At 35.8% G+C, this 16,057-nt stretch overlaps 1 protein-coding gene across 1 annotated transcript; it reads left to right on the top strand.

Annotated features, from left to right (window-relative positions):
- The first annotated feature begins 888 nt into the window (after positions 1 to 888).
- On the top strand, positions 889 to 12,192 carry LOC116299343 (serine/threonine-protein phosphatase 4 regulatory subunit 3-A). Its single transcript, XM_089041007.1, has 16 exons — positions 889 to 1,164; positions 1,280 to 1,335; positions 1,414 to 1,512; positions 1,761 to 2,384; positions 4,009 to 4,086; positions 4,214 to 4,285; positions 4,587 to 4,631; positions 5,219 to 5,335; positions 5,714 to 5,765; positions 6,222 to 6,292; positions 6,454 to 6,556; positions 7,117 to 7,275; positions 8,023 to 8,192; positions 9,001 to 9,143; positions 9,746 to 10,028; positions 11,814 to 12,192. The coding sequence occupies exons 1-16, from the start codon at positions 1,023 to 1,025 to the stop codon at positions 11,910 to 11,912; spliced, it is 2,313 nt and encodes a 770-aa protein (XP_088897133.1). The 5' UTR covers positions 889 to 1,022; the 3' UTR covers positions 11,913 to 12,192.
- The last annotated feature ends 3,865 nt before the right edge of the window (positions 12,193 to 16,057 follow it).

Here is a 16,057-nt window from a genome sequence, read left to right as displayed (position 1 = left end):
TAAGTTTAGGCCTATTTTGTTGTGAGATTCACCTGCTTTCTTTGTTTTGTAACATTTGCCAGTCCGTATTTTATTAGCGGAACAAGAGAGGTTCCAGATCGTGTATTTTAAATGTGTAGGCGTCTAGTAGGCGTTTTGAGATTGTTATATTTGTACATGCAATTACTCATGATGTTTGGTTGCGGAAAAAAGGAAACATAAAACGTATTATTTGCATTATATGTCGGTACCATATGGCAAAAGTATGAGTAAACTCATTGAAAGCATTTCTGTTTTTGACAGGCATTTAGAGCAGTATTTTGGATCCCAAAAAAGCCAAGCGCAAAAATAAAGTGCAAGCAGTTTGTTTTTAGAGAAGAATTTGAAGGAAGTGTTTGATTTCTTAATATGTTGGGACGGAAAACGAAGCAGTCGATTAAAATATCAGTCCTCTCAACACATCTAGCCACACAGATTTCTTGGTTCCAAGCACTGACTTTTTGAAAGTTAATAGAACGCTACTTCCTTGGTCGGCGCGAAAAACATTAACTCAGCTTTGGTCATATGTTATGGCCCCCTCATATAATACTTGTTAGAGTGAAAACAACGGATTTAGAACACGCTATAAATATTATTAAAGTAAAAAGCATGCAAAATTCAAGCCCCAATCTTTTGCGGAAATCATATTTCATACTTTGCGCATAAGTTTGAAAATACTCTTATCTCATACTTTAGATATAATTTTATTCCATTTACGCAAATTTCTAAAAATTCGAAAAATATTGTTATTTTTCCAAGGCGCCACCTGCGAGACAAAATATTTTTTGCGCGGGAAGCTTGAAAATGGCGCCTGTTGCCGCCATTAAAGAAACGCCCTGGAGAATGTGACGGGCCGCCCCTAATGTTTTGAATGGCACTGTACAGAAGGCAGCGTAAATTCAACATGGCGGACTATTTTAATCATACTGTCATTTGACGGCCTTTTCCCATGCACAAAAACGCCAAAGCCTCCCCAAAACCTAGTAAAGAGCTTTCATAAGGACATGGCAAGTACTAGGCGCCGTGTCAAAGTTTATACTTTAAACGAAGACCGACAATGGGATGACCGAGGAACGGGGCACGTGTCTTCGTCGTACGTTGAGCGTCTACAAGGATTGTCCATCATGGTTCGATCCGAAGAAGACGGTGAGTTTGGACTTTATTATCTGTTCTACTTCATCTGTGATAACCAAGGCTTATTATTTGATCGAATGGAGGCTTTTATTTATTATTTAATGGCCGAATTGTGTCGCTTTTCTAGGGTCGATATTACTGGAGTCAAAGATTCAACCGCATACAGCTTACCAGAAACAACAGGTAAAACTCCATGTCATTTTACAGTTTTTACAACAATGAACGAAAAAAATGACAAGTGTAAGTTTTTCTGTTTAATAGGAAACGCTGATAGTTTGGTCTGAAGGAGAGAATTGCGATCTTGCTTTAAGTTTTCAAGAGAAAGCTGGTTGTGATGAAGTCTGGGCGAAAATTTGCCAGGTAAACTACGTTTACGAGTATTTCGTAATTTTTTTTCATCAAAGAAAGTGAAGAAAATAATTGTTTATACGATTAGTTGACTAGTTGTACTAGTTAATAACCTAAATATTTTCGGTTTCCTTGGTGCATTTTAGAGCGAAAAATAACATTGCTCGAGAAAAAGTGTACAACCATGACATTGTCAGATCAAATACGCTGTGAAAAAGCTGTTTTATTTACTCGACTTTGTATTGTTTTATCCCGTTTAGGTCCAAGGAAAAGACCCTTCTGTTACTATTACACAAGAATTACCCGAAGATGACGATTCTGAGGATAGATTTGAAGAAGTTATGGACTCCTCTGGTCCCGTCGAACTTCCTCCTTGCGAGTTGAACAAGTTGGAAGAGATATCGGAGTTTTTGAGTGGAGTTCCTCCGCCACAATTGAGAGAAAAAATCGCACTAGCCATCGAACAAGAGAATTATATCAAGAAATTACTGGAGTTATTCCACATGTGTGAGGATCTAGAGAACATGGAAGGGCTTCATTACCTCTTTGATATCTTTAAATCGCTGTTTTTAATGAATAAACCCTCGCTTTTGGAAACTATGTTGTCGGACGAAAACTTGTTCGACGTTATTGGATGTCTAGAGTACGATCGAAATTCTCCTGAGCCGAGAAGACATAGACATTTTTTACAAGAAGAAGCTCATTTTACAGAAATCATTCCTATATCGAACCCGGAGTTGATCGCCAAAATAAAACAAACTTACAGAGTACAGTATATTTACGATGTGATTCTACCTCCACCGACTGTCTTCGAGGAAAACCAGTTGGCCTCTCTCGTATCCTTTGCGTTTTTTAACAAAATTGAGATTGTTTCACATATACAGGTACGTAAAAAATACCAATGTCTCTTATTCTATAAGAATTAATATCTCATAGTACATTGATAAACCCCGAACGTATTCATAAATGGATCTCTTGGTAAACGGAAATGGTATTTGGTCCGTTTTTCAAGGAAAAGTTACTCAATGTACAATGCAATGCTCTTTTCTATCTCCTCATTATTGAAATGCTGATCTCCGAACTCGAAATAATACCCTTTAATACTGTCTTTGGATCGGTATATATAGCCTTTAACCCATAGTAAAAATATAGACTGGAGTATTTTGCATCGAAATTGTTTGTAAACTGGGCAGGTGCACTATCCATACTTAAGAGAAAACACTGTTATCTTTTTGTTTAGATGTGTCATTTTTACATCATTTCCAGAAGAAAATCAATTATTGTTTTCCACTGCTGCAAATAAAATGCCATATTTCAAATTTTTTTTAATAATTTGTTCACCTTCGATAAAGAATAAAAAAAACCCATCCATTTTTAATTTCATTTTAAATGTTGTTTACTACAATCTGCTTTCATTATTGATAGTACTCAGAATTATTTTAATAGTCGAATGAATATTTTTTTAATGAATGAAGAAGGATTTGATTAAATACCTTTATGATTAAGAAAAACGTTGTTTGACTTTTAGCTCAGAACTGAAATTTAAGTTACTAAGAAAAGGATAAAATGGATGAAAAACAAATTGCAAAATATGAAAGAGAAAGAAAAATAAAATATAACAGCAAAAACTGAAGCAGTGTTAATTATGATATTTAGAAATTTAAGATAAAACAGATCATGATTGATACGTGTGTTAGTTAAAGTGTTGCTTAAGATAAGAAATATATCAGTTTGAGTTACTTTATAAAAGAGTCAAAATGCAGAATGTAATTTTACGTTATCCTATTAATAATTTAAACAAAATTTTTCAGTGGTATCGATCCTAATTTGATTATGAGAGTTTGCAAATCAGAACTAGTGTTGTACAGTACACAGAAATGGCTTTATTATAAACTAGTCCATGGATATTTTAGGAAACATCATGTTCTGCTTGTTTGATTTTTGATGACTGTATTTGAAAAGTGTTTGTTACAGTAATATAATGAATAAGAAGTAGATAATTTAATGCATGGGTAATTTATTCATTCATGTAGAATAGGTATGAACATGTCTTGTTTGTTGTTCCATTGTAAAGAATGTTAAAGAATTGTGATGACTTTTCAGAAAAAAATATGCTCACATCGAAGTTTTTCCTTTCTCACATCATTTTATGGGATCCATAACGTGCATCAACTTAATTTTTGCACTTGTTATATTTGCTTACTTATTTACATTGCCGTGTGGGCTGCAAATGACATGATCGGCAGCAGCAGTATTGGGTTTATTTAGAGTGTTTTTTTTTTATTTTGGTTTTATAGAAAATATTTTCTTTTTTTTGAATATCAACATCATACACCCACTCATCCTACACTACTCTCGTTGCCATGGAAGTACTCTTTAATATCATACGGTCCTTTATCATTAGATTTACCATTAATTGATCTGTTTATACTTTATTGAGCATTGCTCAGAACTTCATTCCAGGTATTCATTAGCAACTATATATCTCACTATATGAATTATTTGTAGGAAGATGAAAAGTTTATGTCCGAGCTTTTTACACAGTTAACAGATGAAGATACAGCAGAAGAACGAAGGAAGAATTTGGTTAGTTCATTTACTATCATACCTCATCAAGTATTATGCTGTCATTAATTTTCTTAGATTATTCCTAGGCTGTTAGATGTTTTAGAAAATATTTTATATGTTGAAATTACGATTTCTTTTTATGTAGGTGTCATTCTTGAAGGAACTTGTCAATTTCTCTGCACAGTTACAGCTTCAGCAAAAAGATGAGTTTTTCAAGGTGTGTATTCTTACTTTACATTATAACATGAATCATATTTCATATAGAGCGTTTTCACATGACGTCAACCCGGCCATTATGGGGTACCAAAACAATACATTTTCTATCCTCCCGGAATTGAACTCTATTTTTATGCAAATACTGTGCAGAAAGTTTCTATTGTTTATGGCTGCCTTCTGTGAGTGAAAACACTCTATGAAAAGGATACAGTATATTTCCAATGCTCAATGCAGATCAGTTGTCTTTCTTGTCGTAACTCATATATTTCACTCATCTATTTATTGGTGATTTCTTTCTGCAGTGTCTTTCTCATCATGGACTTCTCTCGGCACTGGAAATGTTGCTAGTAAGTTGATAATATAGAGTGATACAATATTGGATGAGGTAGAGCATGATATATATTGAATTATCAAGATCAAGGACGTGTTATCTGCCAAAGCCATAAGCTGAGGTGGGTAAAACAGCCTTGTTCTTGATTATTTACAATATCATGCAAAAACCGTATTCAATAATATTGTTTTGTTAGTATATGTAATAGGACTCCATGCTGTCCAATTAAGAAATAATTGGACGAGGAAAATTACGAGGACTTCCAAAATTGGGTGAAGCAGTAGGCCGAGTCCAATTTGGCAGTCAGAGGAATTTTTCGAGTCTAATTATTTCTTGATTGGGGAGCTTAAATCCCATTACCTATTAATTATATAGCTGCCTAATTAATCCCATATCAACAAGACCTGTCCAATTAAGAAAATAATTGGACAGTTACCTATATGGGATTAATGAGAAGCTGTAAAATTATAAATTTTATGAACTAAGAAAAAATTATATTTAATTCTGCTTTCAATAGCAAATAGCAAACAAAAATCTCAGTTGTAACCTTGAGTAAACAAGTATTATAATCAAGTTAAAAAAAAACTTTATTTCTTGTTTTAGAATAATGACAATGAAAGCACAAAGCTAACAGCAGTAGATATCATCAGCCAGCTAGTTGACATCACTCCTTATCTTGTGAGGGAGTTTATTATGCAAGAAGGAAAGTCACCAGAAGAGGTACACATAATCATATAGGAACACCCATCCAAATAAGTTATTTAGATTTCCATACCTCTTCCAGAGGAGGAAAGCAATTTCCAATAGGTAGGAAGTAGAAAATATCCATACCCTGCCAATGGAGGGGATTGGATTAGCAGGGATTGGTGTGGATCTGAGGAGGATATATTATTAGTTTCAGAAAATGTCCTTTTTCCCCCATTAAGGGTGGCTGTAATGTTCATTTCATGGGTAGGATCTCAAGAGGTGTATTTTTGAAGATCTGGAAAACATACATCCTTCCATGAAAGGATATACAGCCATGTTTTGATCTTGCTATTTATATTTACTTTCTTATTATTGATCACAGCTTACAAACCTTTTCTCCTTTCTTTCCAGGACATGTTGATAAACCAGATTATAGACTACATGATTTGTGATGGAGACACTGGTATGCATCAATTTGTTTATTTTATTTTTGGAGACAGAGATAAGTCATCTTGCTATGCGGCTACTAAAACCAGGACCACTTAGACAGAGGGAACCAATCAGAATAGAATGATATTAATGAATTCAAATTTTGAGCAGTGGAACAAATCAGAAACCAGCAAAATACCATAGTCTCACAATATATCATCCCATTACCATGAGAAAATGACAATGGTTATATATCTAGTTGTTTACACCATCGTTACATCAGGGTCAAATTGATATTCTTGTACAGTCCAGGATTCTGATTGGCTTGCCTACCCAAAGTTCCAATGCATTGTTTTCATCATACATTTTGATTGGTCCTCACTATCTATCTTGTATAACTGGCCCGAGTTTCAGTAATCAAAGTTGTACTATGTAAAGGCTATTGTTCTTATTAGATACATGTAATAAGTTGTTGTGTTGCTTGTTTTAGGGAATGCATTCCAGCTTGCACAGCTGGTTAGATCATTGTTGGATCCAGAAAATATGGCCCTGGGACCAAATGTAAGTGTAGCTACAGTTATAGAAGGGTTACTATCTCTGCCTACTAACTCAGTGGGGGGGGGGGGGTGGTTTGTGTTACCACCGTTTGCAAATAAATCTTTCAGTTGAATCATCGCAAATCATATAGAACTAAAATGCTTCTTGGTTCTAATTGTTGACAGAAAATGGAGAAGACAGAGTTTCTTAGTTTCTTCTACAAGCACTCCATGCATGTGCTGACAGCACCCCTCTTTGCTGCCACTTCAGACTTCAAGTATCATAAAGGTTACTACAATGTTTCCTACAACTTTTTTACTATTGATGTTACTGATCTGGGTTTTCATGCCAGAAAAATATACCTCCAAATGTCTACCAATCTGCTGACAAACATTGACCTTTTAGTCTGCATTCCTTTCTTTGCGTTTTGGCATTCTTTTGATACTTTTTTAAGGCTTGATCAAGGCATGTTTTTCTGGCGTGAAAACCCATGACATTCGTAGTATATATAATGATTAAGCCAAGGTGCGTTCTTTCATTCAAAGTGGGAGGGGGGTGGGGATTCAGTGTCAAAAAAAAGTCCCAAAATCCTAATACATTTATAAGCTCTCTCTAAATCTCTCAGAAACCCTACATGTAAGTTAACTTGGTAAAATAAGTATTCTCTCAAACTACACAGTTTCATATTGTCACAATTGTTTTTTCCAAAACTGTAGAGAATGGTTGGATCATGATGTCATGATAACTGTTAATAGATCTGAATAATTTCTGCTCTTGGTCTCGTTCAATTTATTTATAATTTATATATGATTTTTTTTACTAACATCCTTTGTGTTTTGTCATTGTAGATGACTATGTCTCTTCAGTCACGTTAAGTCATATCCTTGAACTCTTAACCTTCTGTACTGAACACCATACATTTCATATCAAGAACTATATCATTGGTAAAGATCTGCTGAGACGTGCTCTTATTACCATGAGATCCAAACACAAGTTTTTAGTTTTAAGTAAGTACATTATACTTGATATTATTGGAATTTGATAAGGATGGGAGGGATACAATAAAATTATTCATCTATTTCACACTAGCCATCACGTGGTATAAATTGTATTGAATTGTGTTACATTTACCAAAAGTTTGCATATTGTTCTCAGATTTCGGTACAAATGAACTGACCTTTAGACAAATTTTTTGTTTAGTTAGCTCCCTAGGCAAATTATCATAATTTTTAAACTTGATTGAAGCTTTTTATACTGCTATTTAGAGTAACAGATAAATCAAGTACATAATTAGTTCAAAAGTCAAAACATTTGTATGGGAATCCCAATGAACTTAAATGAACTACTAATAATTATGATTACAAAATCCTAGATCTATTACTGATATTCTTATCTTAAACTGCCACTTAATTTAGAATTACTTAAGGTATAATCGTTGAATAGATCGGACTACTTTTTGCCATACTCTTAGCCTTTAAATTAGCAACTATTATTTAAGTATAATTGGTAAATCTTCACTCGATTTTTTCACTTAGAGTTTATCATTATTCGCATTTTGTTATTATAATTCAAATTTTTGTTAGGGTGCACTTAATTTGGAGCCAAGCTCTGTTGTGCTTACCCCTTCCATGATAGCTTAGGAACTTAGATAATTGTTATGGATAAAGTTATGTATATAAATAAATGTTGAAGTTCATAGGATGTAGAAAACTACAGTAATGTAATGCTAATAGATTATCCATTATGTCTCGTAGATGCACTGCGTTTTTGTAGAAAGATAGTGGGTCTTAAAGATGAATTTTACAACCGTTACATTGTCAAAGGGAAGCTGTTAGATGCTGTGATCGCTGCTTTTAAGGAAAATGGCAATAGATATAACCTGTTGAACTCTGCCATTGTAGAGTTGTTTGAGTTTATTAGAGTGGTAAGCAGCCTATGAAATTAATAATTGTATATGTATATTATGAATTAATGAATGAATGGATGAAAAAATTAACAAATGAATGACTAATAGACTGACACCTTGATTGACTGACACATCAACTGATGGACTGGCTGACACATTGATTGACAGACACATCAACTGATGGACTGACTGACACATTGATTGACAGACATCAACTGATGGACTGACTGACACATTGATTGACAAACACATCAACTGATGGACTGACTGACACTGATTGACAGACACATCAACTGATGGACTGACTGACACATTGATTGACAGACACATCAACTGATGGACTGACTGACACATTGATTGACAGACACATCAACTGATGGACTGACTGACATTGATTGACAGACACATCAACTGATGGACTGGCTGACACATTGATTGACAGACACATCAACTGATGGACTGGCTGACACATTGATTGACAGACACATCAACTGATGGACTGGCTGACACATTGATTGACTGACACATCAACTGATGGACTGACTGACACTGATTGACAGACACATCAACTGATGGACTGGCTGACACATTGATTGACTGACACATCAACTGATGGACTGACTGACACTGATTGACAGACACATCAACTAATGGACTGACTGACACATTGATTGACAGACACATCAACTGATGGACTGACTGACAATGATTGACAGACATGACTGACTGACACATTGATTGACTGATAAACTGAAAGAATGACATATTGATTAATTGATTGCCTGGCTAATTGACAATCTGACTGACTGACTGTTCTCTCTTGCAGGAGGATATCAAGTCTTTGTGTACATACATATGTGAGGAATATTACCAGTTCTTTAAGGATGTAGACTATGTAAGCACATTCAAAGGACTTCTCTTGAGAATGGAGCAGGAGAAAGACAGGAAACAAAACAATAAAATAGACAGGTATGATAAACGTCTAAACACGCAATGGTTCTATCAGGGCTTTCAGAATGTTTTGAAGTAGATGGACAGAAGTCTGAAGTAGCTCGCTGGAATCTGATACAAGGAAAAGAAGATATTTCATAGAAAAGATAAAGTAGCAAGCAGTTAATTTTGAAGCAATCGCCAGAGCTCCAGTGGCCGCCACCTTATTCTGAAAGCCCTGTCTTTAATTAGGACTTCTCATATGCTTGTATTTAATGTTGTAACAGGGAATGTTCTTACTGATGTAGCAGCTATAGGAGATGGCAGTGGCTACTTGGGTAGTTGTGTACTTTATGATCATTGGTCATCCATTGACCAGACTGCCTGTTACTCAAACATCAGCCAACAATCACTACTTGTAGAATGGCCATAAAGTACACGATTACCCCTTCCATGGCTCATAATTCAAATATCTCAAATGCATTAATAATTCTATTTGGATAATATGAATATGCTCTTCAACTCTCCCACCAATCATTATGTTATTGCTTTGAACATCTTGTTCAGTCCAGCACTTGTACCGACTCATACACCCAGGCCCTTAATTCCCAATTAAAGCACATTTCTTCGATTGTATTTAGAGATGACCAACTAACCGTTCTGGATGACAGTTCCATTGTCAGGGGTCCCAATCATGGAATTATTCATGTTAATAGTCGGTTTCGACGTGATGCGCGCGCTATGGAAGAAGACGAGGAGACATGGTTTGATCAAGGTGAAGAAGAAAATGGAGATGACACAGGGTTACACCAAGATGACTTACTTGATGGCGATGACCAAGAATTTAAACCAAGGAAAGCATTCAACTCTAGTAAAGCCAACCGACTAGCAAGAGACATGCAACCAGTGGTCAACAACAAAACAGTGAGTACATTATTTCTGTTACCTAGCAACAGTGAGCATATTACTCTTGTTACCTAGTAACAGTGAGTGTATTACTTATGTTACATAGTAACAGTGAGTATATTACTCTTGTTACCTAGCAACAGTGAGTGTATTACTTATGTCACCTAGCAACAGTGAGTATATTACTGTTGTTACCTAGTAACAGTGAGTGTATTACTTATGTTACCTAGTAACAGTGAGTACATTACTTATGTTATCTAGCAACAGTGAGTATATTACTTATGTCAACTAGCAATAATGAGTATATTACTCTTGTTACCTAGCAACAGTGAGTGTATTACTTATGTTACCTAGCAACAGTGAGTATATTACTCTTGTTACCTAGTAACAGTGAGCTTATTACTTGTTACCTAGTAACAGTGAGTTTATTACTTGTTACCTAGTAACAGTGAGTATATTACTCTTGTTACCTAGCAACAGTGAGTGTATTACTCTTGTTACCTAGTAACAGTGAGTGTCTTACTTATGTTACCTAGTAACAGTGAGTATATTACTCTTGTTACCTAGTAACAGTGAGTATATTACTCTTGTTACCTAGTAACAGTGAGTGTCTTACTTATGTTACCTAGTAACAGTGAGTATATTACTCTTGTTACCTAGTAACAGTGAGTGTCTTACTTATGTTACCTAGCAACAGTGAGTATATTACTCTTGTTACCTAGTAACAGTGAGTGTATTACTTATGTTACCTAGTAACAGTGAGTGTATTACTCTTGTTACCTAGCAACTGTATATTACTTCTGTTACCTAGCAACAGTTAGTACATTACTTCTGTTACTTAGCAACAGTCAGTAAATTACTTCTGTTACCTAGCAACAGTCAGTACATTACTTGTGTTACCTAGCAACAGTCGGTACATTACTTCTGTTACCTAGCAATAGTCGGTACATTACTTCTGTTACCTAGCAACAGTCAGTACATTCTGTTACCTTTCTGCGGTTCAAGCCAGTTAAGCTCGATGTGTCATGCTATGCTATGGTCAGGGTTTTTTTGCCTCCGTTAATATCCGCAATTCTAAATTATGATTCGATCTCAGAATTAGTATAGGAAATTGCACGATCTCGAGTACAATTTCGAAATTAATAGACACGAGTAATGTTTTGAAAGTTCTTGTAATTGCACGAGCCTTTAGGCGAGTACAATTAAAGAACTTTCAAAACATTACGAGTGTCTATTAATTCCAAATTGTACGAGAAGATCGTGCGATTTTTTGTTTATAGTTCACTCAACAAAATTTCAGTAAAAAATGCGAAGCGACGCCGTTCATCTTTGTCTATTTGGCGGCCGATTTCCAGTCCATCGTGCAACTGAAATGCATAAAAAACATTAGTTCTTACGGCTTAAAATTTTATTTATATGTTTTTTAAGTACAAAATGATAGAAAATCATTATTTTGACATTGTTTTGTCCGTGTTGCCATAGCGACTTAATTCGGTACTCCTACGGAGTACAATTAACGCTATAATTGTACTCCTCTCGACCAATCAGAGTCGAGTAATTTTGTTGAGTGTACTATAAGTAAGATAATTCTTTGCTGTCAATACGTCTTTAGTCTCTTAAACTAAAAAAAGAACTCCAAACACACTTTTACTTTTGATATTGCTTCTTCAAAATGCCTGTTGTTTTTCTAGCATTTGAGACTTGGAAATATTTTTTAATGAAAACTTTTGGAGCAAAAGTTTTGATTAATTATACATCTGATCGCTATAATGTTTGTTGACCGCTATAATGTTTGTTGATTAGCCGCTAATGGGTCTAGTGGATTACCCAGACGATGACGAGGAAGATGATGACGATGACACCTCATCTCCAGCCAAGAGAATGCGTCTAAACACTACCTAACAGTACTGTAGCTATGTATATTAGATCAAACATACTAGACTGCTGTTGCATGCCAAGATATGGAGGTGATGGAGACATTAGTGGAACATCAGTTATTCCAGGGGTGTATGTAGTGCCCCTAGAAAAGAATCACACAAGCATTCAAGACAACAGCAACAACACCTAACAATCTTCAGCCGGAGAATACCCTGAAGAGTGAATTAAACTAATACTTGTAGTTAAGCCATAGATTCACACCAGAAATACTCAACAAAAAAAAGTTATTAAACGTGTGACTAAATATCTGTATAATGTAAAACAAACTGCTCAAAATCCGATTAATTTTTAATCAACTTTAAAACAGCTTATGCTGGGTTTTTAAAAGCTTTATAATTTTTTTTTCCACCGGGCAAGTGATTAAGATATTTTCGTGATATGATTGTCCATTCACCATCGCGCATACATCAGAACAGCCAAGAATTTTTGTCGTTCATTAATAGCCTGCATCTGATGCCATCTAAACCCACTCGTTCGTGGTGCCTACGTATTTGCATCCTCTAGTCCTTCACATACCTTTACCAAATGAAGCCTGTCTCGGAATGATTGAAAACCTGAAGTCTTTCGCATCAACAGAAATGTTACATATACTCATCGACCAAACAAAAGCTACAGTTTGCGTGTGGCATTTGTTGGCATTACTCGCCAATTGCAGAGGGGAATCTGTCCTGCGCATGTTACATTGTTACATTCTCATTCGGTAAATACCGCTGTGTTTTATGACTACAGACTCATCTGCACAGGCTGAGCCTCGCTTAAGAGCAAATAATTTGCAAAAGTCAACTGTAATGTAAAGAATGTGTAACTTGAACAATACCCTTTTTTAAAAATCCCACCAACTTTTAATGGTATCTGTGAATAGCTGACCTATAAACGAGGCTAAGCCTGTGCAAATGAGTCTGAGGTCTTCAAAAACGGCGGTATGCAGCGAATGCGAAACTTGCGTATTCTCATGTTTCAGGAACGCTTTTCGAAGCTAGCGTGCAGACTGACTGTTTCACTTCCATGTCTGTCTTAATCGAAGTTAAATGTCGAGCTGCGCGCAGCCTACTGTATCTTTTGTATGTTGGTTGAATTGAACTATATACTTTTCTTTGATTTTTACTTAATATATATGTATATATATTTTTTTATGTTGACTAACATGCAAATTCACTGACTTTAAAGAGAAAATTTTGATAGATTTTTTATTTCGTTAGTTAGCTCTCTTAACAGCAGTAAGAAAAGCTTCAATCAAGCTAGAAAAATGATATTTTACTTGTATTTAGAGAACTAACTAAACAAACCAAGTAAATAGTTCATTTAAAAGTCAGTACATTTGTACGGAAATCCGAGAACAATGTCCGAACTTCTTGGTGACCGTAACACAATCCAACATAATTTATACCACGTGATGGCTAGCGCATTCTCTGTATAACTTACCTTCCGGAAAGTTACACACTTCATTACAAATATTACACTAAGTTTTCTGCTAAAATGCGAGCTCAAAACATTTGAAATCCTTTTTTCAATCGTAAATTTGTTCAGAGAAATCTCGAGTTTGATCATTGATGTGACATGCGCAGTACGCTTTTCCTCTGATATCCTCAGAGTTCCATCTTGTGCACCAAACCCCTATGATAAACCCTTGGGGGGAGGGGTAGAGTAAATCGACTTACTGGCCTCCTCACAGTTTCATTTTGTGCACCAAACCCCTATGCTAAACTCTTGGGGGGGGGGGGGGGGGGGGAGGGTACATCGATGGATTTCTGGGTGCAAACCGGTTGTGTTACTATAGCAGAACCCAAGATAATCGTAGAATAGATGGGTTGTAAATTATTGTTTTAGACAGTTTAAAAAACCAAATTCTTATCGATGTAACACAGTATACGTTTAATGCGGGGGAAATCTAAAGTTGAATGATTGTAAGATTTTTTTTTATTTATTTGTGATGTTTCGACATTTTATGGCTATTTCTTGAACTCTGTGAATAAAAATTTAATACTAACCTGGTGATTTACAAGAATTGTTTTGCGCGCGAGGTAAATCTGTGAAAGTTAGTGACTTGAGTTTACAGAGGGGATCCGCATAGCCTGCGTAGCCAGGATCCGCATGGATCATCCCTGGTGCACTTGGAGCTCAAATCTTATTGTTCAATAATGCGCACAGAAAACAATACAGGGCCGTAACCAGAACTTTTACAAGGAGGGAGCACATCGAATAAAATCGGACCATTGATCGGTTTTTATTACCAACTCAGTGGCGTAACTAGGGATCTCGCAGGGAGGTTAACAGGCAATAATTTGCAGAACCAAAAAGAAAATAAAAGGTAACCAAAAGAAACCAGAACCAAAAAAAGGAGATGGATGAGCGGACCTTAAGCTTTTATGGGGGTTGTACGTGTTCTCCTGTGCCCCCCCCCCCCCCCCCCCCCCCATAGTTACGGCCATGCAATACCTTTTGCAATGAAAGCCTATCTTAAAAAATGGTCGGGGTTGTGAGGGAAGGATCTTTAATGTAACCTGGAAGTGTACTAGGATTTAAACGACTAACAATGGAAGCTCATTTTCATTTTCATTTCATTATAATATCTAGCCGTGACGTATAAAAAAGCAATCTTTGCAAAATATTTGGGCTTAAGGTACAGACACGCGGTGCAACATTGCACGCAACAGGACTGTTGCAGCGTGTGTCTACCCCTGAAACTTGTTGCATGCAACGTTACATGCAACAAATCTGAAGTTGAGTCGCGCTCTACTCTTGCAACATTGCGAGCAACAAATTCATCGTGTAAACATGGCTGCAACATTGCGTGCAACATTTTTGAGTTTCCAGCCAATCAGCTTGTACCAAATTTATAACTGCTGACTAAATATCTTAGCATAGCAGGCTCACACAAGCGAAGTTGCGTGAATTTGTTGCAATGTGTGTCACCTCGATTCAAATTTGTTACTTGCAATGTTGCGTGCAATGTTGCACCGTGTGTCAGCACCTTTATACTTTTATTTGCTGTAATAAAAACTTGAGAATCTGAAAACTGTCGAACTCTAGTGGAGAGTATGCTGACTAAAAGTGGAAAGATTTGCATTATTGACTCAAAACTGCATGAAAATGATATTGGAATCGATTCGACCAGTATTTCCTAGTACCAATAAATGTTTAAATTGTTGAATGTGAAAACGGCATCAACATTGCCTATTTTAGAAAAAATATAGATTGAATTTAACTAAAGACTTGTCAATGAATTATTTTGTTAATATACCAGCCAACTAACATGGTGGCTGTGCCTTTTGTTACTTTACTCCCCTGGGAATGATTGAAAACCAGTAATAGACCGTTTTCTCAAGGCTTCGTGCGCATCCAAATTTAAGGAACTTGACGGCCCACCGATACCAGAACACGAGTATTATCATGCATTGCTATAAATTTTTTTTAGATAAGAATTCGTGGGGTCGGTTGTTCTCCTCTTTCAGGTGTTTCGGTACAGTTTCGTGATCACCAAACAGAACTTTTTCAATCGTCGCGTTGGCAATGTTCTGTTTGCTGGATCACTTTAGAATTTATACCAGTTGTTGCTCTTGGTTTGAAGTTTGTACTAATGTATATTTTATTAAAATCAAAGTCCTCAACGCAAGAAAATCGAGAAAAATCAGAAATTGAAAAAAATAAAAGTGCGCGCGATTCAGATGTGATGTAGAAAAACTGTTAACTCCTAAGAATCCCCAATTCATGACAAACAAAATATCAAAGATTTAAAGAAATTCTTATGTTAGATTTGGAGAAAATCGCACGAACATTTCATACTCAGTTTTGTTTATCGCTTTTGCGCACTCGGTTTAAAAATTTGCTATTGAATAAAATTATTCAAAAATACCCTAAAATGTTGCTGTTGCTCTTGTTTTTATACTGTGTGAGTTTGGTCGGCTATTTCCTTGCTGGTCTTGAGAACGAATTTTTTTTCGAAGAGTGTTTTTAAGTAAAGATTTAGCAAACCTTCAAAGTTTGGCTGCGTTTTCCACGATTTCTAATAAACGGCTCGAACGATTGTTTTTTAAATTTAGCTACGTCTTCTCAGGGATATATGATCTGTACCTGCAAAAGCTCATGTCGATTGATTCATTCTAATATTT

Source organism: Actinia tenebrosa, unplaced genomic scaffold (genome assembly GCF_029948245.1).
Source record: "Actinia tenebrosa isolate PJP-AT-01 unplaced genomic scaffold, QUT_ActTen_1.0 PGA_scaffold8__29_contigs__length_14323225, whole genome shotgun sequence".
Taxonomy (NCBI): domain Eukaryota; kingdom Metazoa; phylum Cnidaria; class Anthozoa; order Actiniaria; family Actiniidae; genus Actinia; species Actinia tenebrosa.
Note: the sequence above shows the minus strand (reverse complement) of the source record. Positions and strands in the feature narration are given on the sequence as shown.

Excerpts from the sequence above, each read along its gene's own strand:
- LOC116299343 (XM_089041007.1), top strand. The coding sequence starts at position 1,023 with ATGGCAAGTACTAGGCGCCGTGTCAAAGTTTATACTTTAAACGAAGAC. Across the intron at positions 2,385-4,008 it reads AGATTGTTTCACATATACAG|GAAGATGAAAAGTTTATGTC; the intron begins GTACGTAAAAAA and ends AATTATTTGTAG. Across the intron at positions 6,293-6,453 it reads ATATGGCCCTGGGACCAAAT|AAAATGGAGAAGACAGAGTT; the intron begins GTAAGTGTAGCT and ends AATTGTTGACAG.